We start from the raw sequence: 23,439 nt of genomic DNA, 5'->3' as shown, positions 1-23,439 counted from the left end.
CTATGCTCTGTCACAGCACGGCTAATCATCTGTCGGTTCTCAATCAGGTTGGAATAGAATCCATTGATTCTTTTGCGTCTGTCACTAACGCCCAGCCCTCAGGAGTTTGAAGCACGTCACAGTCATTCAATCCCGGAATCCTACTCGAAATACCACAGACAAGGTTTAGACTTTCCGGATTCTCATGAATGCCGCCATCAATCCGGCTTATACCACAAAAATTCTGTTGGGGAATCTAAGAGATACTCATTCAGTCTGATGTAGAACGGAGGTGGTTGTCAGGCACACGTTCATGGATTGAGGAAGGTGATGAGTGTCACGGATCATCACCTTCTTCACAATTAAGCGCGAATAAACATCTTAGATAAGAACAAGCGTGTTTGAATGGAAAAACAAAGGAATTGTATTAAATCATCGAGACGCTGCAGAGCTCCTCACCCCCAACAATGGAGTTTAGAGACTCATGCCGTCACAAAGTATGTAATTCAGATCTGAAAATGTCATGAGGTACAAGAAATGTCTGTAAAAGTTGTTTAAATAGTAAACTAGTAACCTAGGTTTACAGAAAATGAATAAACTAAGATAATTGGTGCAGAAATCCACTTCTGGGGCCCACTTGGTGTGTGCTGGGGCTGAAACTAAAGCTTTCCACGTGTAGAGGCCTTTCTTGGCGTCAAACTTCAGGTTATGACGTGTTTTGGGCGTTCAACTCCGGATAATGACGTTTTTCTGGCGTTTAACTCCAGACAGCAGCATGAACTTGGCGTTTAACGCCAAGTTACGTCGTTTATCCTTGCGCAAAGTATGGACTATTTGTATATTGCTGGAAAGCCCTGGATGTCTACTTTCCAACGCCGTTGAGAGCGTGCCAATTGGACTCCTGTAGCTCCAGAAAATCCATTTCGAGTGCAGGGAGGTCAGGATCCAACAGCATCAGCAGTCCTTTTTCAGCCTAAGTCAGATTTTTGCTCAGCTCCCTCAATTTCAGCCAGAAAATACCTGAAATCACAGAAAAACACACAAACTCATAGTAAAGTCCAGAAATATGATTTTTGCCTAAAAACTAATATTATTTTACTAAAAACTAACTGAAACATGCTAAAATCTACATGAAATTACCCCCAAAAAGCGTATAAAATATCCGCTCATCAGCCTCTCTTAGTTTCTTCTTTAGAGTCCTTTCAGGTTTAGGATCTGCTTCAACAAGAATGTTCTTGTCCTTGCTCCTGCTCATATGAAAAAGAAGGGAACAAAAAATAATAATAGGGATCCTCTTTACCATAGTAGAGAGATTCCTTTATGTGAGTAGAAGAAAATAAGAAGAAAATCCGAACACAGGTAGAGGGGAGAAGAGGGTTCGAATTTTGAGTAGAAGAGAAGTGTTAGTAGATAAATAAATAAATAGAAGAAGATGAGAGAGAGAGGAGTTTTCGAAAATTAACTAAAATAAAAGAAAAATATTTTTGTTTTTATTTTAAATTAAAGTTAAAATTCAAATTTATAAAAAGAAATAAAATTAAAATTTAAAACAATTAGTTAAATAAAAAGATTTTTGGAAAAGAGGGAGGTGATTTTCGAAAATTAGAGAGAGGAAAGTAGTTAGGTGGTTTTGAAAAAGATATAAAATAGTAAAACAAACAAAAAGTCAATTAGTTAGTTGAAAAAGATTTGAAAATCAATTTTGAAAAGATAAGGAGTTAGAAAAGATTTTTGAAATTGATTTTGAAAAAAGATATGACTGAAAAGATATGATTGAGATTTGTTTTGAAAAAGATTTGAAAAGGAAATTAAAAAGATTTGATTTTTAAAATTAAAATTGATTACTTGACTAACAAGAAACTAAAAGATATGATTCTAGAATTTAAAGATTGAACCTTTCTTAACAAGAAAGTAACAAACTTCAAATTTTTGAATCAATCACATTAACTGTTAGTAAAGTTTTTGAAAATTATGAAATAAAATTACGGAAAAGATTTTGAAAATCAATTTTTAAAAAATTTTTGAAAATACAAAAGAAAAATGAAAAAGATTTGATTTTTGAAAAAGTTTTGAAAAGATAAGATTTTTAAAATTGAAATCTTGACTTGACTAACAAGAAACAACTTATTTTAAAAATTTTTGACTAAGTCAACCCACAGATTTCAAAATTTATGAGTAAAATAAGGGAAAGATATTTTTTTATTTTTGAATTTTTAATGAGGAGAGATAAAAACATTAATATGACCCAAAACATGAAAATTTTGGATCAAAACCAATGATGCATGCAAGAACACTATGAATGTTAAGATGAACACCAAGAACGTTATGAAGATCATAATGAACATCAAGAACTTATTTTGGAAAAATTTTCAAGAAAAGAAAAACATGCAAGACACCAAACTTAGAAATTTTTCATGTTTACACACTATGAATTCAAAAATGCATATGAAGAATAACAAAAGACAGAAAACAAGAAAATATGAAGATTAAACAAGAAGACTTACCAAGAACAACTTGAAGATCATGAAGAATGCAATGCATGAATTTTTCGAAAAAATGCATAAATTTTAAAAACATGCAATTGACACCAAACTTAAAAATTGACTCAAGACTCAAACAAGAAACACAAAAAAATTTTTTGTTTTATGATTTTATAATTTTTTTGTATTTTTTGAAAATTATTTTTGGAAAAACGAAAAAGAGAAAAAAAATTTGAAAGATTTTTGAAAACTTTTTGAAAAGAAAATTACCTAATCTGAGCAACAAGATGAACCGTCAGTTGTCCAAACTCAAACAATCCCCGACAACGGCGCCAAAAACTTGATAGGCAAAATTGTGACTTATACTTTTCACAACTCGAACAATTCCTAGCAATGGCTCCAAAAACTTATTGCACAATACTATAGTTCACACACATTCTTCACAACTGCGCACAACTAACCAGCAAGTGCACTGGGTCGTCCAAGTAATAAACCTTACGTGAGTAAGGGGTCGATCCCACGGAGATTGTTGGCATGAAGCAAGCTATGGTCATCTTGTAAATCTCAGTCAGGCAGATTCTAATAGTTATAATGGTTTTCGAATATAAAGATAAATAAAGCATAAAATAGAGATAGAGATACTTATGTAATTCATTGGTAGGAATTTCAGATAAGCGCATTAAGATACTATGTTCCTTCTGAATCTCTGCTTTCCTACTGCTTTCATCCAATCATTCATACTCCTTTTCATGGCAAGCTGTATGTTGGGGGATCACCGTTGTCAATGGCTACCGTCCGTCCTCTCAGTGAAAATGGTCCAGGTGCGCTGTCACCGCACAGGTAATCATCTGTCGGTTCTCGATCATGTAAGAATAGGATTTACTATCCTTTTGCGTTGTCACCACGCCTTACAGTCGTGAGTTTGAAGCTCGTCACAGTCATTCAATCCCTGAATCCTACTCGGAATACCACAGACAAGGTTTAGACTTTTCGGATTCTCAAGAATGCTTCCAATGGATTCTAGCTTATACCATGAAGATTCTGATTAAGGAATCCAAGAGATATTCATTCAAGCTTATTTGCATGTAGAACGAAAGTGGTTATCAGGCACACGTTCATAAGTGAGAATGGTGATGAGCATTACATAATCATCACATTCATTAGGTTCTTGGGTACGAATGGATATCTTAGAATAAGAATAAGCGTGAATTGAATAGAAAATAGTAGTAATTGCATTAATTCTCGAGGAATAGCAGAGCTCCACACCCTTAATCTATGGTGTGTAGAAACTCCACCGTTGAAAATACATAAGTGATGAAGGTCCAGGCATGGCCGTGAGGCCAGCCTCCAAAACGTGATCAAAGGATCAAAAGGTAATCCAAAGATGAAAATACAATAGTAAAAATTCCTACTTATACTAAACTAGTTACCACTTCCGGAAATAAGTCTAAGTGCAGAAATCCACTTCCGGAGCCCACTTTGGTGTATGCTTGGGCTGAGCTTGAGCTTTACACGTGCAAAGGCTTCTCTTGGGGTTAAACGCCAAGTTGTAACGTGTTTTTGGCGTTTAACTCTGGTTTGTGACGTGTTTCTGGCGTTTTACTCCAGAATGCAGCATGGAACTGGCGTTGAACGCCAGTTTGCGTCGTCTAAGCTCGAATAAAGCATGAACTATTATATATTTCTCGAAAGCCATGGATGTATACTTCCAACGCAGTTGAGAGCGTACCATTTGGAGTTCTGTAGCTCTAAAAAATCCATTTCGAGTGCAGGGAGGTCAGAATCCAACAACATTTGTAGTCCTTTTTCAGCCTCCTATTAGATTTTTGCTCAGGTCCCTTAATTTCAGCTAGAAAATATCTGAAATTACAGAAAAACACACAAACTCATAGTAAAGTCCAGAAATGTAAATTTTGCATAAAAACTAATAAAAACATCCCTAAAAGTAGCTAGATCCTTCTAAAAACTACCTAAAAACAATACCAAAAAGCGTATAAATTATCCGCTCATCAGCGCATGCACAGGTGCTTGTGCGCATGCACACATGGCTGTGTGTGCTTTTCCTTGTTTTCTTCATATTTTCTCCCTTGTACATACTTTCTTCCACTTTTGCCTAGCCAATCTTGCCTCAATGACCTGAAATCACGCACAAAACATGTCACGGCACCGAATGGCATGAAAGTGGAATTAAAATCACTAATTTAAGCACAAAAACACATGTTTTCACATTTAAGATCAAATTAGGGATCAAACATAAAAGTATGCTATTTTAGTGAATAAGTGTGAGTTTATGTGATAAAATCTATCCAAAAAATAACCAAATTATATAGAAAAATATAGACTCATCATCAGGGTTAGTAAGTTACACAAATAAGGGTTGTGATTTGGGGATAGAGTCGGGAGAAGGAGGTTCTGCATGCCTTTTGCCTGTTTTATTTTTCTTTATTTTGTTCGGAATCAAAACGACGCCATTTTTTATTATGGATAACAAACCGGGACTTTGAAAAACCGAACTGGTATAGTCAATTCATTGGTTTAACTGCCAGTTTGGCCGATTTTTTTGCAGAACGATTGTGAGAGTTAATTGAATTGTTCAGATGACTAACTTTCGGTTAACTCGATTAAACTGATTAATCTGATCCAATTTTTAGAACCTTGATTACAAGATTGGTGGTATTGTTAGAGATAAGTTTTTCTTAAGAGTCTTTGTTTTTTTCTAAGTTATTGGTGAGGAAAAAAATAAATTGGGGATACAAAATAGTGGAATTATTGTCAAAAGTTTTCCTCTAAATTTTTAGATTCTAAATGATTTAGAGAATCTTTTATACATTTTCTTTGTTAAACTTTTAAAGTAACTCTTAAAAATTCTAGTATTTTTAATCAAAAAAAGATTGTCCAAAATATTTGATATTACAACGTTTGATAAATAAGTATATTTTTAAATATTAAAGACAAGTATTTTTATGGGTTAAAAAATATAATTGTCTTTGTCTTATTTAAATACAACTTGCTAAAAATGTAGTTGCCTTTTTTTAAGATAAATTTTTTAAAAAGTTATCTTAGACTAAAAATATTATAGTAGATGAAAAAAAGTCATTCGACTCCTACAAGCAAATATGGGTGCATGAAAAGAGTTATGTGTTATGATGAGAATAGTTTTTCATTTTATATTTTTATATTTTTCGAAACATTTCATACTATTTATTGATAAAAATATGCATATAAGTAGACATGGTGTATAATAATTGCATAAAGATAATAATTTTTTGATTTTTTAAAATTAAATCAAATCTTTCGTTATATAATTACTAACAACTTGAGCTTATCGTACTTTGATGAAGATAGAGGTGGAAAAATCAAGAAAATAATTTTGCAAGTATGGAAAAGTTCTGAAAGAAAACAAGGGATACGTTGTATGACAGTTAGTACAAACCAACAAGGATGCTTGAGCAAAATCTTGAGGACCACCTAGCAGGAATTGATAAAGAGCGTTGGAAATGGTTCCTTGATTATCGCAATGACCCTTACCCAAAGGTAACCTATTTTGAATTCCTTAAGAAATTTTACTATTTATGGTACACTACAATGGACAAGTTTCTTCATTAATCAATCTTACTTTTGATGGCATAATAGGAGAAGTACAGGAAAATGCTTTGAATCGATTGAAGCAACTTTACACTCACATTGACGGTTCTAAAATCTTGGCGAGGCGAAAGGAAGAAAAGGTAATTTAAGTTTGAATTTATTTTGACATATATTTTGTACTGCATCTTCTTCTACAGAATATCTTAATACGGTTATGGTATAAACTGTATTGTTACAATCAGAACTACAATGGAGGAATATTGGTCGAGGAATATTATGGACCAAACTACACAAAAAACGTAATGGCTCCTATACATCCCAAAGTTAAGAGGATCGGTGTAAGTACTATATTTTAATCCTTTATGTTCTTTCTCGTTGGATTTAATTATATTTTACATTATGTATTCTTATTTACGTCTATAAAAAAAGATTGGAGAGATTAAGCAGCGTGATGAGTCCACTAGAATATTGTTTGAAAATGATTCCCTTACCCAAGCTCTCGGAAAAGAGCACTCGGGTAGAATACGTGGCATAGGTTTCGGACCGACTCCAAGTCAACTATTTTGTCTGAGTTTGCAGCCACCGGTAGATGGAGCTCAAACAGAGGAGGCCCAAAGGATGCTAGTTGAACTACAAGCAGAGATGCCGACCGAGAAATTAAGAAGGAAGGCAGTGAAGGAAATAGCAGCAGAGAAATTGAAAAGGAAGGTAGTGGAGGATGGAGTAGCAATAGAGAAATTGAAAAGGAAGGCAGTGGAGAATAATGTAGCAGCAGAGAAGATAAAAAGAGGAGGCAATAGAGAGTGTTCTAAGTTATTTGATTCAACGGCAAGGTGGGGAGTTGCCACCAGACATCGCTGCATGTGCATGAATTCTTTGGATGAACATAGCGGAAAATAGAAATTAGGATTATATGTTATTTTTTTCTGAAGTATATGTTTTATTTAAGTTGACTATGCAGCACACTTAATTAGTGAAATACATTATTGATATTAATTTAAATATATTAGTTTGTTTGGCAATTAAATTTTTAGGAGTTCTTGTCTCAATTTAGATTTTTATAGAAAATTAATAAGAATTTTAAAATTAAAAAATAATCCTAAAAAAATTCCTAGAATATTTAAAGAAAAACTGATTAAAACATTTTTATATTAAAAAATAGCAGCAATAAATAGCCGCGGTTCGGAGCCACCGCTAATAATTTTAAAAAGTTGGTGAGTTTAACATTCCGGCAGTTCGAAACCGCCGCTAATTAAAATTTCAAAAATATCTGCGGCACCAAATAGCAGCGGTTTATGACCGTTGCAAAATTAGGAGGAAATCACAAATCATATCAACCCAAAATATGTAATTTGTGACAGTTAAACCAGCGATTGCTGAGAACCGCTGCAAAACCCAATCCTACATCCTTAAGAAAAGTGGTTCTTCAACTGTTGGTAGTCTACGATAGTTTCAAACTGTCGTAAATCCTTAAAAAGATGCCACTAATATCCGTTCGGCTTGTTTGCGCAGACTATACCTTGGTTAAGACGATTGCCATAGTCAACATCTAATGCTTTACTTATACAAATAATACCATGTGTCTTCCCAAAAAAAAGTAGAAATAATGTCGTCCTATAAGTAAGTGTATTATGCAAATAAAATATAAAATACTGATAAATTCATTTTACAAAGAATAAAATTAACTTTGTACATATAAAAGATAAATAAATTACTAATTTTATTTATAAAATTTTAATAGATTAACAAATTTATTTATGAATGAAATTTACGCATTTGAATATTTTTTTACACAAATTATTTTTTATAAGTGCAATTTTAGTTTGATAATTTAAGAATATATTGTGATCATTTTAAACTTTCATAAGTAAAAATATTATATACTCATATTAAAAATAAGATATTATAAATAAATAAAGTCATCTCTAACGCACCGAATACATAAAATAAGCTAAAAAATCTTAACAAATATTAACAACTAAGGCAACTTGAAAAGTAAAATGTTTCATTCAAAATTTTGCTCAGGCTCAAGATATATCTAATACCATTATTGCAATGTGAATAAATACGAGGAAAAAGTATGAAGAAACAATAGAGGTATTGTACAATGCATACAATAGAGTTAATTTAAATTTTAAAATATTTGATGGGAAATTAATTAATTTTAAATTATTTCTAATTTGAAATTTAAAACAGATTAGGATTACCGTCAGTTACAGAAAAAAACAACGAACCTCCTCTCTCAATACGGCGTGACCTCCATTCTCTCCATTTCTCCAAGAATCTTGCCAGAGCAGCGCTGCCATGATCACCGCCTGCCGTCCGAGTCTGTTCTGACCGGTTTCGCCCTGCGCATAGTCCACAGCCCAGGACGACGTTCCTCTCGTCTAGTCAATCTTCGCGGCAAGGCAGCAACAAGGACGTCCATCGAGGACAGTGCGCAGCCGGTGTGTGCCTTTTCCCGATGTGGACGTCGCAAGATGAAGGTGTTTCAAGCGTGCTTACTCCTTCACATACATCACCCAGCCGAAGTTTGTTAAAAGAGTGCAATATGGGTGATCTGCTGTGTTGTGTTCCATATACCGGCGGCAATGAGAAGTCATCAAATCCACATGAAAACGCGGCCGACCATTATGTCGTTGACGGTGATGAATTGAATAAGGTGAGCAAATTATGTGCAAAACATTGATAGTGGATGGTTGTTTTTCAACTGAATTAGATTTTAAATCTCAATGCTCATGGCTTGTGTATTTTTATGTTTAATGTTTACCCAGATGTGATGGAGAATTTGTGATTCTAATGAATCTATGATTGTTTTATATTGAATGGTATGCTTATGTGTATGGAAAATTTGCATAACTTAATTAAGCATGGCATGCTTATAGAATGGTTTTATAATGGTATGGTATGCTTGTATGCTTTCTGCATATTATATGTTTCTATGCTTCTATGCGAGCCCTCAGTGTGTTAGAGATGATAGAAGCTACCACACTTTCTCAGACACAAAGCTTGAGGTCTAATTATCATTACACCGGTAGCTTGTATTGAAATGGCGGATGAGCTGGAACAAGTAGTGGAGGTAGGGGTACATTGCCTAACTACATGGCAGCAACCGAGTCGCGAGGATTCGGTCACAGAGTGCACCAAGACACAGGCCATCCACACCAGAGAGGGATAGAGTTGGTGGTGCAAATAAAAGGCTCTCTTTTCCTATTCCTTCCGATCCATATAATGTAAGAATAGGGTATGGAAATTATGGCTGATAGTTTGAGGAGTCCAAGTTTCAAGAGTGTGAGTGCTTCACATTTTGGGTTAGAGCAATAATCCAATTACTCTTCTTGTTGCACTGAGAGTCTTGGTGGTGAAGTTTCTCCTTCTCCAACTAGTGATCCTAGAAGGTGGTTGAGGTAAATTTGTCACAAAGTCTTGAAATGTGACCAAATGGTTTGGGATTCAATCCTTCTATCCAATTTTATTGTGTCCTAGAGAAATGTTTTGTGTGAGAAAGGAAAATGTTTTTGTGTATTCATTCTGTCTTGTACACAGAATCGACGTGTATTTCTCTGTTCTTGGATGCTCACATAATATCCAATAGGCAGAGATATATTTTTGCTTCGACTATAAGAAAAAATGAGTACAAATAACATAGTATTATTATTCATTTGTTTTCTTAATTTATAATTTTGTAATGTTAATAGGATTTTAGTTAACCCTTCCACCTTAACTCACCCCGCCACTTAAAAAAATTATATTGTATTATTTTTTGATAGGAAAGTCAAGAACAATTGATGTTAAATGTTCTTGTATCATTCAAATTTTAATAGCTGTGTTTAAGGTGCCACAATATTAAAATGAAAAATATATTTTAAAAATGTTGTGAAATATGTGGTGGTCCATCTCACTTAGGATGTTGTATTGATGTTGAAAGAACTAGCTACAGACCATTTGAATGCTCATTAATGACATTCATGTAACAATAAGCATGTACTCATTTTTTTTCTTAGTTTAATTGTTGGATTTTAGTAAGTAAATGTGCACTACTGTTTAGTTCCTTTATTCTTTTGTTCTAACTTTTAATTAATTAGTAAGTATATCAGCATATAAGTATATTATATGCTGATTTTTCATGGTTATATGCTTATATGTATGGAGAAGTCCCTCAAGAAATTTGCTCGAAGAAAAAACAAGAATGCCTCCCCGGTACATGATAATATCAATCTTCACCTTGCATGTTTATTTGGAATAGTACTATACAAAAAGTTAATTGCAGTTATTTTTGGTTGTGTTTAGCAGGTGGTTCGTCTGGAGGCATCTCAAGATGTAAACTTCGGTGTTGTTGTTGGCCAGAATGATCCCCAACAAGCTGGTGGTTTCATGAATTTGTTAAGCTCCTTTAACAAAATTTAGAATAAGTTGGACATGGTTGTGCTTGTGTTTATTTTTAATCTCTATGTGTATAGGATTTATATTGGTATCCATTGATAATCAATATTAGATGAAGAAGGTGGTCTTATGTTATTAATAAATAGTTTTAAGATTTGTAGGCAGCTGTTGCAAGAGTATATACTTGCGTAATTTACATGAACCAATTTTCTTTGGCCAGCATGAACCACTTTACGTTATGAATTTAAATGAACTGAATGCATAATGATTATAGATGATGTTTATTCTTTAACTTATGAGTTAGGTTATTACATTTGTACTAATTCACTTCATCCTATACTATATAGTCATTCGGTACATAGCTTTGCGTTTTAGATAGTGACTACATGTTTTTTATTTTTATAATACTTGGGATGTTCATTTATGTACGTATTCAGATGTTCGATTTTACTGTGAACATGGATGGTTATTCTTGGGTAACTACTTGTGTACAATGATTGCTGGTTAAGTTCTATCTGACTATCACGGTTTTTGAATGTTATTTTTCCTATTTTACACGGTCACTTGTGAAGTAGCTGGTCGTTTTACAAGGTAATGACGTTGTTAATTTTACCGCGTTACGTTGGATGTTCGTTATTGTACGATTTTGGATGTTCAGTTTCTCAGTAGTTGTGGATGGTTATTCTTCGGGTATTTCAACAAATATATGCATCATGCATGCATCCCAAAGGAATAGCTGGATCTTGTGTTAACACCAGTGATAATGATATCATAACTTAACGTATTAAAGTCAAATTTGAAATAAAAAAGAGACACACCTGTGATAAGACATAACAAAACGGATGTTCCATTCAATATGCAATTAGATGGTTAATTTCCTAATCAAAAGGGATGCTCAGTTTGCCACAATAGTAGGTGTGTCATGACTGAACAACTTTAAACAAACAGATTCATAGAAGTTTATTTTAAAAACCAAAAAACTACTGGAAACAAGTCATTGAAATGTATCATAAATAAATCACGATTAATCTAAGCATAAAGTAAGCTAAGTTTCATATGGTAAATAAATTCATAGTAGTTAAACCCAAGAAAGCTACTTCTTCCTCCCTTTGATTATCCTCCCCTTTGGTAATCCTTCCGCTCGTTCTATCAATGTACTCGTGCTAGGTGCAGTGAATGGTGATCTAACTTCCTTTCTCTTGTATGCATTGTCATACTAACTAAAACAAGAGTCCGATCAAACAACAAATCATGCAAAGAAGCTACTAGTGTACTTGGATCAAAATAGTATTTACCATCTTCGAACTCGACCATCCAAATGTTCGGTAAAGTAACCAACAGATTCAAGCCTTAACTTATCATGTGCTCATGAAGAAAGAAGCAAAATAAAAACAAATCACAGTTAATAACTCACAGAAACAAGGTTATACTAAACAATGATCAAATATTAAATTAAGACATGTTATCCAATAGGAATAAATATTAAATATTTTTGCTTCGACTATAAGAAAAAATGAGTATGAATAACATAGTACTATTATTCATTTGTTTTCTTAATTTATAATTTTGTGATGTTAAGAGGAATTTGAGTTAACCCTTCCACTTCAACTCACCCCGCCACTTAAAAAAATTATATTGTATTATTTTCTTGATAGGAAAGTCAAGAACAATTGATGTTAAATGTTCTTGTATCATTCAAATTTTAATAGCTGTGTTTAGGGTGCCATAATATTAAAAAGAAAAAGATATTTTAAAAATTTTGTGAAATATGTGGTGGTCCACCCCACTTGGGATATTGTATTGATGTCGAAAGAACTAGCTACAGACCATTTGAATGCTCTTTAATGACATTCATGTCACAATAAGCATGTACTCATTTTTTTTGTGTCTCACGCAAATAAGTACACTTTCTCAGAAAATATACAATAGTTCTCAGATACTAAGATTAATTGCTAAACAGCATTAGAAAATAAAGAACAAAATGCCTGCATAAAACTAATAACTCATTAACCAGATAGGTCCTTCTTGATGGAAAACGACCATCCAAAAACCTGCTGAAGTAACCATCCATACAGAGTCAACTAAATATCAACACCGGTCGACACAGTGTGAAAAAGTAAAAATTGCATATTTAAACCAAGATTTTGCAATTTTTCCCGCGAAAAAATACATCGAAAGCAACCATCCGCAGCACAATGGTAATCAATAAGTTTAGACACAATAATCATGCAGCAAAGTGAGGTTTTCACTTTCAGAAATACAACAAATCATCAATATACACAGTATTCAGCATGAGAAGAAGCAGAAGTATGAATCATCAGAAAAAGACATGAAGCCACCAGCCGCTAATCGTTGATGATGATGTGTTTCAACCATGTATTGGTGACGTAAGAGGAGATCTGAGGTCTCCGGCTAACGCAGAATGGTGAGCGCGAACGACGATAGGTGGTGGAGGGCACGTCGACGGAGATTAGGGCTCCAGATCGAGCAGAGATGTAGCTCCAGGGAGTTCAGCCGCGAATGCTAGGACGGGTTGCTGAATGCTAGGACAGTGGCGCGTGGCGGAGAGTCGGTGTCCTGCGGCACATCGGAGGAGAATGCTTCGCCGTCACAGGTCCAGGAATTGCTGGCAGCAACGGAGGGCGTGTGCGAGCGAGGTTGGCCCCAGAGCTCGTCTGCGGCAGCGACGCAGGTCGACGGTCACGCAGCGACTGCTTGGGAGGAGATGTTCAGCTTCAACAATGGGGGGTTTTGGGAGAACCGTAGCCTACCTTTCTGAATACAGCAATTGAGGGAATATTGAAAAAAGAAGGGTTAAAAAAACTGAACAACCATTTAGTTTAATTAGGGTAAAAAGGTGTTAATAATCACTTTTTATTCATATTGGGCCTTAAAAACAACCCATTGTAGCCATTTTTTAGATATTCCATTGGCTCTCTAGCGGACTCAAAAACGAGTAATACATATGAGAACTAAGTCAACTAACAAAGTATTTTACAATTGGAAAGATGCAAGAATTTTTATTGATAAGCTAAGAAATCCTGTTAAAAAGTATATACGCATTGAAAGTGAGAATCTAGTCACCATTAAGACAAACCAACAAATAACTACTGTTGCACCTCTCACAACTTAAACAGTAAACATAGCCACTTAGATACCAAAATTACATGCCTGAACAAAATCTAACTCATAGTCAACATACTTTGTCCAAAGTGGCTTAAATTGTGTCATGGCAATGTCAAGCCATGGCTTCATGTTACCATTGAAGTGAACCACTGCTGCGTTGTTAATCTCTTCCATGCTAATACTTGGGTTATACCCAAGTCCTAAAACATGCCATGACTTATCCAGCGGCTTTGTCGTTGAGTAATACGTGATTAGACCAGGAGGCAATGTCCCTAGTTTCCAGAGTGTCCGGTTCTCATTCTGCAGTAGTAAGAGAACTGGATATGTTGAACTCATAATGATGTGAAATGAAATAAATTGATGTATTATGAGACCGTATCATATATGCGCAGTGGTATACACACATGCTACACTTTGAAAATGCATCCTCTTTCTAGAATCATTGATAGTTTGGCATGATGATGTGTGATGTGCGAATTAATATTACTTAGAACTTAACAACATCGTCAAGTATGACGAAAACTTTTATGACTGAATATCCATCCCAAGCCTATGATAATTTTTTTTGAAGAACTACGAGCCTTCAATAAAAAAAACTATTTTTGTTTCTTGATATTTAACTTTGTAAAACTGAATAACTCTTTTATCAATGATATTTTTTCACAACATAATTATATAACACATTAATCACTAATATATCATCCATTTAATTTTTATAAGTAAAAATAATTTAAAATTTACTAATATTTTTTAGTTTTACATAGTAAAATTAGCTAATGTATTTAAAAAAGATAATAAAAAATAAAATAAAATAAAATAACTAGACAATTTTAATAATTATTCTTAAAAGACAACGAGACTCCTAAAAAAAAGATTTTGCCAATTCTAGTTGATTTTTAATGGATAAATCAACAATTTTTTTTTGTTACTAGAATAAATCAATAGTTTAATATGACATGTAAGGTTATTCCGTTAATATAGAGGAAAAATATTGACAAATGAACTAATCAATCTCAAAAAAAAAAAAAAAACAAAGTTCAGAGGCAAAAAAGATATTTTCTTTTGTTGAGTACCTCATTGTTTTTTGAGGTTGTTATAAGCAGCCGTTTAAGATTTGTCTTCTCAAATATTATATTAATTTAACAAAAATCCTATGGGGTCACATGTTCTAGTGCTTTTAAGTTGTTCGTAAATGTTAAACAAGAGCATCAAGGTTGCAAAATAATTGTAGGTAAGTTAACAGATTAGCTTCAAAGTCTTACCAGATTCTGCCAATAATGATATTCTTCTGTGCATTTTTCCCTTCTCCATGCGTCCAAATCAAAGAAATTCATTCCATAAGCCCAAGCACAAGCTTTTGGATTAAATTTTGCTTTGATCAAGGGATGCGAGAAATTCATGTACTGAGCATATCTATGGAATGATCCAAAGCATGTTTCTACAGCTCCATTCACCTTGCCATCCATATCAATTTTCCATAACCCAGTGAGGTCCTTTTGAACAACTATATCATCATCCAAAAATAAAATTCTGTGAAGCTTTGGATACATTTCTGGTAAGTAGAATCTCAAATGATTCAAGATTGATAAATATTTGGGATTCCTAAACTTCATATTTGTGGTGTCCTTTGTAGCATTCTCAAGCTTGTTCTCAAAGTAAAATCTTTGAAGGTTAGCAGACTCCAATTGCCGAAGGACTGGAACATAGGAAGAATTCAGGAATTTGTAATCCTCAACTGCCTTTACCTCAATATGTGCACCATTATAATCCTTCAGCTTAAACATCACTTGCATCGCTCCAAGATTCATCTTATCAGTTACAACATGAAACACATGCTTCCAGGGTTCCTTTGCATTTTTGGTTGCTGAATTTACCACAACAGATGCCGCAACAACATTATCAGAGAATATGGCATAATGGTACAGATTAGGATCTTCAACTTCTGGTGGTGTTAGCTTCCCTTCATCGGAGTACTTTTCAGGATGAGCGATCCGCTCTTCCATCAACCTCATTGTGAGACAATGCAAGTTCTTTGGAATTGACTTCGCAGCGATCAAGCTCGAGAAGGCACCTTGCTTCTTCGCCTTTGTTAATTGCTCATTCACAGCGAAAATTGTATCCTTCAACTTCTGAATCTTGAGCTGGATAACAAATGACTCCTTCGCTTCGCCAATCACCTGACGTGTGGTTTTAATACGTTCCTTCACTTCTTTCTCAAACTGCCGAACAACTGATTCGTCCACAAGGACTGCGTCATTGCTTAGAAGAGCCCTATACTGAGGTTCGCTTATTAAATCTGTCAAGTTACGTGACAATTCTGCAAAAATCCTGACAAGTTTTGAGTTCTCGAGCTTGAGCTTCCTTGCATAAGATGCATAAACCAGAGCCAGAGACCGATGATCATCTGCTTGCTTACGGATCTGATCCAAGCGAGGCTTGAGTGGATCATTTTTAAGAGCCAAAATGGACCTTCTAATTGAATCAAATTCGTTTGTGACGACACCATCAAAATTCTAGTTCACAATCACAACGCAAACTCATCAATCTAACTTCATCGACTCTCCATAGTTGCCTAGAAAACTTAGAAATAAAACTTTAAAAAATTAAAAAACTTCTTTCACAAATATAATATTTCTAAGTGGGTTTGGATTAGTTTATTTATAAAAAATAAAATATTTTTGTTAATTTTAGACATAGATATTAGTTTGGATTGATTTTTTTGAATAAAAAAAATGTTAGAGTTATATTAAAATTTATTGTTTTTTGTCATTGGTTAATTATTAATGTTTAAAAGAATAAGATAAAGTATATTATTTGATTACTAGATTAAAGATATTATATTAAAGAAATTGAGTTAATAGTTAAATAATAATAAAAAATAATAAATTTTGATGAATTCTTAATATTTTTTATCTTTAAAAGTAACATATTTTTATTTAATTTTAAACTTATCGAAATATATCTTTTAAAAAATTATTTTTATTAAAAAATTATTCATTTTTCTAAAATTTAACTACTTTATTTAAAAAAATAAAAATAAAATATTCTTAATAATTATTTTTTTTAAATTTATTCAAATGTAAAATAGTTTTTATCTATTAAAAAAAATAATTTTTTAAAGTTAATATAAATTAACTTTGAATGGATAGCACAAAAAGAAAAGCTACATTTATTTGTTGAGAATGTTAACATTCATCAAACTTATCACCATAATACAAGAACATATTAGCATAGTACCGTCATCAAAACAGTTGCCTATCTCATTAGTAAATTAATAATAACAAAAATGCCAAAATACTCCTCAAATTCAAAACGAACAAAAACACTCCGAAAGAATATAAAGGAGGCAAAATAACGAAAAATTTTCTTTTATAAATAACATATTGTTTTTATATTCGGAAAATAATTTGTCTATTTTGGTCAGAATTTTGGTGAGACTAGATAACTATTTAGCAAATGAATACCAAAAACCAAAAAGAAATTAATATTTAATCGTTTCTTCGTTTCCCATAAAAAATTGATTATGTAAACAAATTTGATTATTATTCTATTACAAGTTTGATTATTCTACTATATTAAGTTTGATTATATTGATAGTTGATCATTTAGTTAAAAGAATATATATAAATATGCAAAATAAAAATGTCACGCCATCAAATTAGTTATTATATATCTATGTAAATTTATATATATTGATTCACACATCTTTTAAATTAAATAATTAATTATTAAAATAGTTAAATTTGTCATATTAAGATACTCAAACCAATAACAGATAAATAATCAAACTTATATATAGAAATATAATATAAATTTTTATGAGATATCAAATATATATTTTAATACGTGATAATTAATTTTGGTGTATATATAATTCCATGTATAAATATATTTAAATATATAATAATTAATTTAAAGACCTATTTTTAATGTATATAAGTAATATTTTTCTTTCAAACTATATACAATATTTAATTATTTTCATCACATTTTAAAATATTTTTGTTATTTGATATTTTAAGATATTTTTATCTTTCAGAATATTTTTAGCAGTTATTTTTTATGATTTAATAATAATAATAATAATAATAATAATAATAATAATAATAATAATAATAATAATAATAATAATCTTTATAATTTAGTTAAATTTGTAATTAAATTTTTATATTTTTAATTAAATTTTTATATTATTTTTTATTTTATAATTAGGTCATTGTCAGTATAAAAAATATTAGAATTTATAGAATATTTTTTTACAAATTAAAAGTACTTACAATAAAAAATCTAGTTAGATCTTTAACCACATATTTTTTAGAAAGAATATTGTATTAATTTTAATATTTTTGATACGAAAAAAGATCTATTGTAAAAATTTAATTAAAAAAATATAAAAATTTAATTATAAATTTAATAAAATTATAAAAACTAATAAAATAAATCGACATAATAATAATAATACATGAAAAAAAGTAGCCACCAATCAGCTAAAATATGTCGTTGCTTATTTGGTTTTTAGCATTTTTGTGAAAATCATAATAACATTGAACAAAAATTACAAAATCATCAATTAAACTCAACTCATCCCACCAAATCATCTTTTAGAATTAAACTAATGCAGAAGCCAGAAGCCAACTCAAATAAAAAAAAAATAGTGTCTGTTTCTTTTGGAAAAAAATAAAATCATAGAGAAATAAAGCAAAAGGGGAAAAAAGAAAATTTGGAGAAGGAAGTGAAATTGAAGATGTTACCGAGTGTTGGCGCTGATTGGAGGAATAAACAATGGCTGTGAAGAGAAAACAGAAAGTGAACAAAGTGCAGAAGGTGATGGTAACGGCAGAGAGCAATAGAGTGAATTTGAAGCTAAAGATTCGGATCAGTGGGAGTTGAAATCTAGGTTTCACCATTTTGGGATCCAAATATTGGTTAGATTGACAATTCACACAATCATGCACTTGAATTTTGTTCCTCTAGCCTACACATTGGCCTCTTTACTGGGAGGAGAGAAAAGGTAAGTGTTGGATCATTTTACAAACTAACACAAATGCTACGTGTTCAACAATTGATAACTATCTTACCTAAAATTTCGCTTATTTCTTAAAATACTTATTTGAATAAGTAAACCGATTTTAAAAATTTTAGATAAAATAATTTTATAATGTAAATCCTATTATAATTTTATATAAAATTTCAATTATTTTGTACTCTATTATTTTATCATTTATGTGATCAATTCGGTTGTCAGAGTCTTATTATATGCAAGGTAGTGAACTCATAATTTTTACCTTGATTCGTTAAGCTAATTTACAATCGTAATTCGTTGAATCGTAAGACAGAACGTAAATATAACTCGTAAAATATAAAAATTTAAAAAAATTTAATAGTAAAAACTAATTTTATAGATAATAAAATAAATCTCAAATAAACTAAATTACCCATAGAATTATGACTAATATATATATACCATAATAAGTCAAAAGTCACAATTCAAGACAAATTCATAAATCAAAACACAAATTCACAACTCACAAGTTCATACGATACTAAAATAAATTCAAGTAGCAACTAAACCAACCAAACTACAAGAATGAACAACTAATTAACTAAAATCTAAACAAGTTATTTAATAATCATTCTATTCTTCATCAGTCATAAAATCTTCACAAGTTTCACAAACTTCTGCATTACCATCTGTAAGAACTGAGGTTTTTCAAGAAAAATCGTTTTAATAAAATAATAATTTTAAGTGCCCGAGATAGATTCAAAATTTAGAAGTTTTAATTTGAAAATATAAAGATGAAATTTGGTTTCAATGAATTTTTCTGAGTCAGAAAATGTATTCTTGGCAAAAAACCGAGAAAAATTGTGAACCGGCGATCGAACCGGTTTAAGCCTAACCAGTACTGTGTTTTGTGAAAAATAAGATTTAGAAAATTGATTTATTATTTTTAAAAGGACAAAAAATAATTTAGAATTAAAAATCGAAAACTAATCTGAAAGGTTTTGGCCCAAACTAGGCCAAACGGGTTGGACCGGGCCCAAACCGATCCCAAGGCCCAACATATAAGCTCATTAATGAGCATTTCAACTCATTTGAGGCAAAAAGAGAGAGAGAGGGGGGCACGGTTTAGAAGAAGAGAGGAGAAGAAGCCATTGTTGCTATTCACCTCCTCCTTCAAAGCTCTATAACTTTTGATCCGGAGCTCCGATTGATGAGCCGTTTGTGGCCACGCGAAACTCTCAACGAGCTCTTCCTTTCTATCTAAAAAATCTGGTAAGAATTTGAATCTCAAGCTCTAGTTTCCCAGCCCTAGTTCTGTGCATTTTTATGTTTGGTTTTTGAGTAGATTTTGTGGTTTTGGTTGTTTAGGTGATCTCTAATAGCAGGTAATTGTTGGATTTTACCCCTAATCTCGTTGGGCAAGGTAAGGTTTTACTAAACTCTTGTGTTTAGTTGTTTTGTTTATCTTAGGTTTTGATTTTGGTGATATATATGTTGTTAGTTTGAGTTTTGGTGTTTGTTGGAGTTGGTTGAGGCTTTGGATCAAGTTTGGTGGCTTCGTTTTGGTGTTTTGGTGCGTTTGGGAATCAGCTAAGGTATGATTTTGGTTTTTTTTATGTAATATGTAATGTTTCTGGACACTTAGGCTAGTTGACCTTAAGATAGGATTGAATGCTTTGGGTTTATGTTTGATTGTATGTGATTTTGATATTTGGGAGTAACTTGTATGATAGTGATGATGATATGGAATTTTGGTATGAGGAGTATATAAGTTTGATGATGATTGTTAGTATTTAATGATGATGAAGATTGATGATGCATGTGTGATTTAACTGTAATTGAGGAAGAATTGATGATTATTGAAATTGATGAGGTTTTTAGTGATTGTTCATATTGTTGATGGTTGATATTGATTATGAGTGTTATGATAGTTGTTGATGTTGAGGAAATTGAGGATAAATGTTGATAATTGTTATGGTTGTTGAGAGTTTTTGGTTTTGTTGATGATTATTAATGAGTTGTGTTGATTATGGTAAATGATGGTGTTGGTGTATGATGTGGGAATTGGGTAATGATGATTTTTGAGGATTGTTAATGGTTGATGCGGGTTGTTGATGTTAATAAGGTTAATGGAAAGTGGAAAATGTGAATTTGGTTGGATTTGGAAATGTTGAATTGTTTAGAAGGTTGTATGATTGAGAAAGTGGTTGAAGTAGTGTTTGGTATGAATTTTGGTTATTTTGGTATGGTTGAAATATTTTGAAAGTTGAGGTTTGGCAAAATTCTGCATAATCTATTTTCTGACAGCAGTTTCGGACACTTTTTGGGAACGATCTAACCATCACAATTGTATGAGATTAATTTTTCTCGAATCTTTGTGATGTGTAGAAAAATCCTGGAAAATTTGGTTAAAGTTTAACGGTTGGATTAGGAGATATAAATTTTTGAAATTTGTTACTTTAAAATTGATTTTTTTGCTGCTACATAATCAAACCAGCAACTTTCCATGTTGTACAAGATGGTATGTCGCAGTTGTAAAAGATGGTATTTCGCAAGGATTTGAAGGAATACGTGAGATTGTCAATAAACAAGGATATATATAAGCAATGAAATGGAGCATAAAGGGAGTTAATTCAAAGCTTAGGAAGAAATTTTGAATCGAACAGTTTTAATATGAACATCATTAGGGAAAATAGTACAACAACTTAGAACAACTTCAAATTGAAATGGAGGGAATTAGTTTGTGTTTTTCAAAAGAAAATATACAAATCCAACGTTTTTCGAAACTATTAAACTAAGTATAAATAATATGTTATACTGATTTAATTTCAAATCAAAACAAATCATGCATGGTTTATAAATTAAAGCTTGTTTGATGTTAAGGGCAAAATATTTTCTTTAAAAATCTTGGAGGATACTTAAGTACATAATTAGGTATGGATAACCATAAAATTACAGTAAAGTTGGAAGAAAATCAGCTTCTATTCAAAGAATAAATTCTGAAATAAAATTTTTCATAAATCAATAAAAGATAAGTGGTATATCACAAATAAACAAAATTAAACTATATAAAGAAGTCTCAGAATTTATGTAAACAAAATTCTAGGCTGAATTAAAAACAATCCCATCAAAATTTAAGCAAGGGTTGTGGATACAGCCAAGTAAGAAAAGATTTAAATTGAAATTTTTCTCAAAGAGAATCTGAAACAAGTACTCAAGAAGGAAATTGCAAGAAATGGTATGTTGCACCAAAATAAATCCAAGTTCAAAGCAAGCAGCATAGAGTTGGTAAGGTATAGGATAAATGTTTCAAACGATTCAAGCAACAATTAGGAACATAATCAAGCAAGGATATATATGAATGACGAGATATGATGAGAAAATATCCAAGACACATTCCAAGAAAGAGATCAAGAACTGGAGATTTCAATGCAATTGATAAGGAAAGAGATAACGTCAAGCACGAATAAAGATTATATGTCGAAACGGAACTAATCTCTAGAACTTAGTTTCTAACATCCCCCAAAACCTCGTGATTCATGTTATTTATCATTTCTACTTTGTCTATGATAACCCATTAGTGTTCCCATATACATAAGTCATTAGTATTAAGTTGGCCAAACTTGATACAATGAGGTATGCAACGGTAAACTAATAGCGTTATTCATCAGACAATCATGCATATAAAACACAAACTCTTGTCACCAAGACAAGTCTTAAGGCATGACAGACACTCAGAGTATGCAATGAAGCATAGTCAGTCCACTCCCAAGGCTCTACAGGAAGGACTGATTTGATACCATATTGTAACATCCCGTCCAGCAAAATACCTTGCTTAAGTCAGGGTATTTCTACTAGAAATAACATTACGTAACCTTCTCTAGTATTAACTACCTAATTATCGAGCCTTTGTATCGAGTTCGCATTTCAGTTTTAAGAAAATGTCAGAAAACTTTGTTTTTATTCATTAAAGTCATGTTTCAAAGGTTTCCAACAAATAATAATCACATACGTATTATTAATAATAATTCTTATACAAAAGAAACCAAATAAAACTCAAATACAATATACTAAACCTACCCCTCCATGTAAAATAAAATCTCAAGGGACAACAGCGAGGGGACTCTATGAAAGCAACTAGAACCATAAAGAAAACCTATGAATCGCTCACAACTTCAAAATCGTGTCTTCCAACCTGTGTCGCTGAAAGGGTGGAAAATTTGGGGGTGAGAACCAAACCATATGTTCTCAGTAGAGGAATGCCGTGAAAGTAAAGAATAAAACGCAAATAGTTAATTTCATTAAGAAATATTTAAAAGAAAATTGTTTTCATTTGCAGTGATCTTTACTCGCCTTATAAACCTTTTATTTTGAAAACCAACGGCATAACATTCAAAAATCCAAAATCTTATAAAGCATCAGTTAATTATCCAAAATTCTAAACCCATATTTTCCTTTATAAAAATCTTGAAAAGCTTTCCTAGGCCGTATGAATGACTAATCTGTTCCAAGCATAGGTTCATTAAGTCTATGCTGAACCAGCTCAATCTTTCATACTTACTAAACCTCAAACACAACTCAATCACGGCCTCAGGCCCAAGCAATTCAACCAACACCCAATTCACCACAACCCAACCAATCAGTTACAGACACAAGTAATGAGGTTCAAACACAATCAAGAGCAATTATATCAAGTATAGCAATTAGCAGTTAACAGAATTATTCACTTAGGCAAACCAATTACAATATACACACCCAAACAATGTCACATAGATGCATATGATGAATGTCTAGTCCTAGTGCAGGTAATGAGCTCATTTTTCAGTTTCTACCCACTCCCGACGTAACCCAGCATTACTAGCCGGATATGGCTTTCCTGTTGGC

At 32.2% G+C, this 23,439-nt stretch overlaps 1 protein-coding gene and 1 long non-coding RNA gene across 2 annotated transcripts; one reads left to right on the top strand and one right to left on the bottom strand.

The window, feature by feature from the left end:
- Positions 1 to 13,419: 13,419 nt before the first annotated feature.
- On the bottom strand, positions 13,420 to 18,546 carry LOC112796802 (galacturonosyltransferase 8-like). Its single transcript, XM_025839425.3, has 3 exons — positions 18,305 to 18,546; positions 14,816 to 16,066; positions 13,420 to 13,853 (listed from the first exon to the last, which is right to left on the bottom strand). Exons 1-3 carry the CDS (start codon positions 18,458 to 18,460, stop codon positions 13,578 to 13,580), a joined length of 1,683 nt encoding a protein of 560 aa, XP_025695210.1. The 5' UTR covers positions 18,461 to 18,546; the 3' UTR covers positions 13,420 to 13,577.
- On the top strand, positions 14,719 to 16,389 carry LOC140184437 (uncharacterized). The gene is made up of 2 exons (XR_011881134.1): positions 14,719 to 15,108; positions 15,187 to 16,389. It is a non-coding gene; the product is annotated as an uncharacterized lncRNA (long non-coding RNA).
- Positions 18,547 to 23,439: the final 4,893 nt, after the last annotated feature.

This window comes from Arachis hypogaea, chromosome 4, assembly GCF_003086295.3.
Source record: "Arachis hypogaea cultivar Tifrunner chromosome 4, arahy.Tifrunner.gnm2.J5K5, whole genome shotgun sequence".
NCBI lineage: Eukaryota > Viridiplantae > Streptophyta > Magnoliopsida > Fabales > Fabaceae > Arachis > Arachis hypogaea.
Note: the sequence above shows the minus strand (reverse complement) of the source record. Positions and strands in the feature narration are given on the sequence as shown.

Bases quoted from the DNA above. Each gene is read 5' to 3' on its own strand.
- LOC112796802 (XM_025839425.3), bottom strand. From the start codon at position 18,460: ATGGTGAAACCTAGATTTCAACTCCCACTGATCCGAATCTTTAGCTTC. The intron at 16,067-18,304 runs GTAACATCTTCA...ATTGTGAACTAG, and splicing joins CCAATCAGCGCCAACACTCG to AATTTTGATGGTGTCGTCAC. The intron at 13,854-14,815 runs GTAAGACTTTGA...TTACTACTGCAG, and splicing joins ATCATTATTGGCAGAATCTG to AATGAGAACCGGACACTCTG.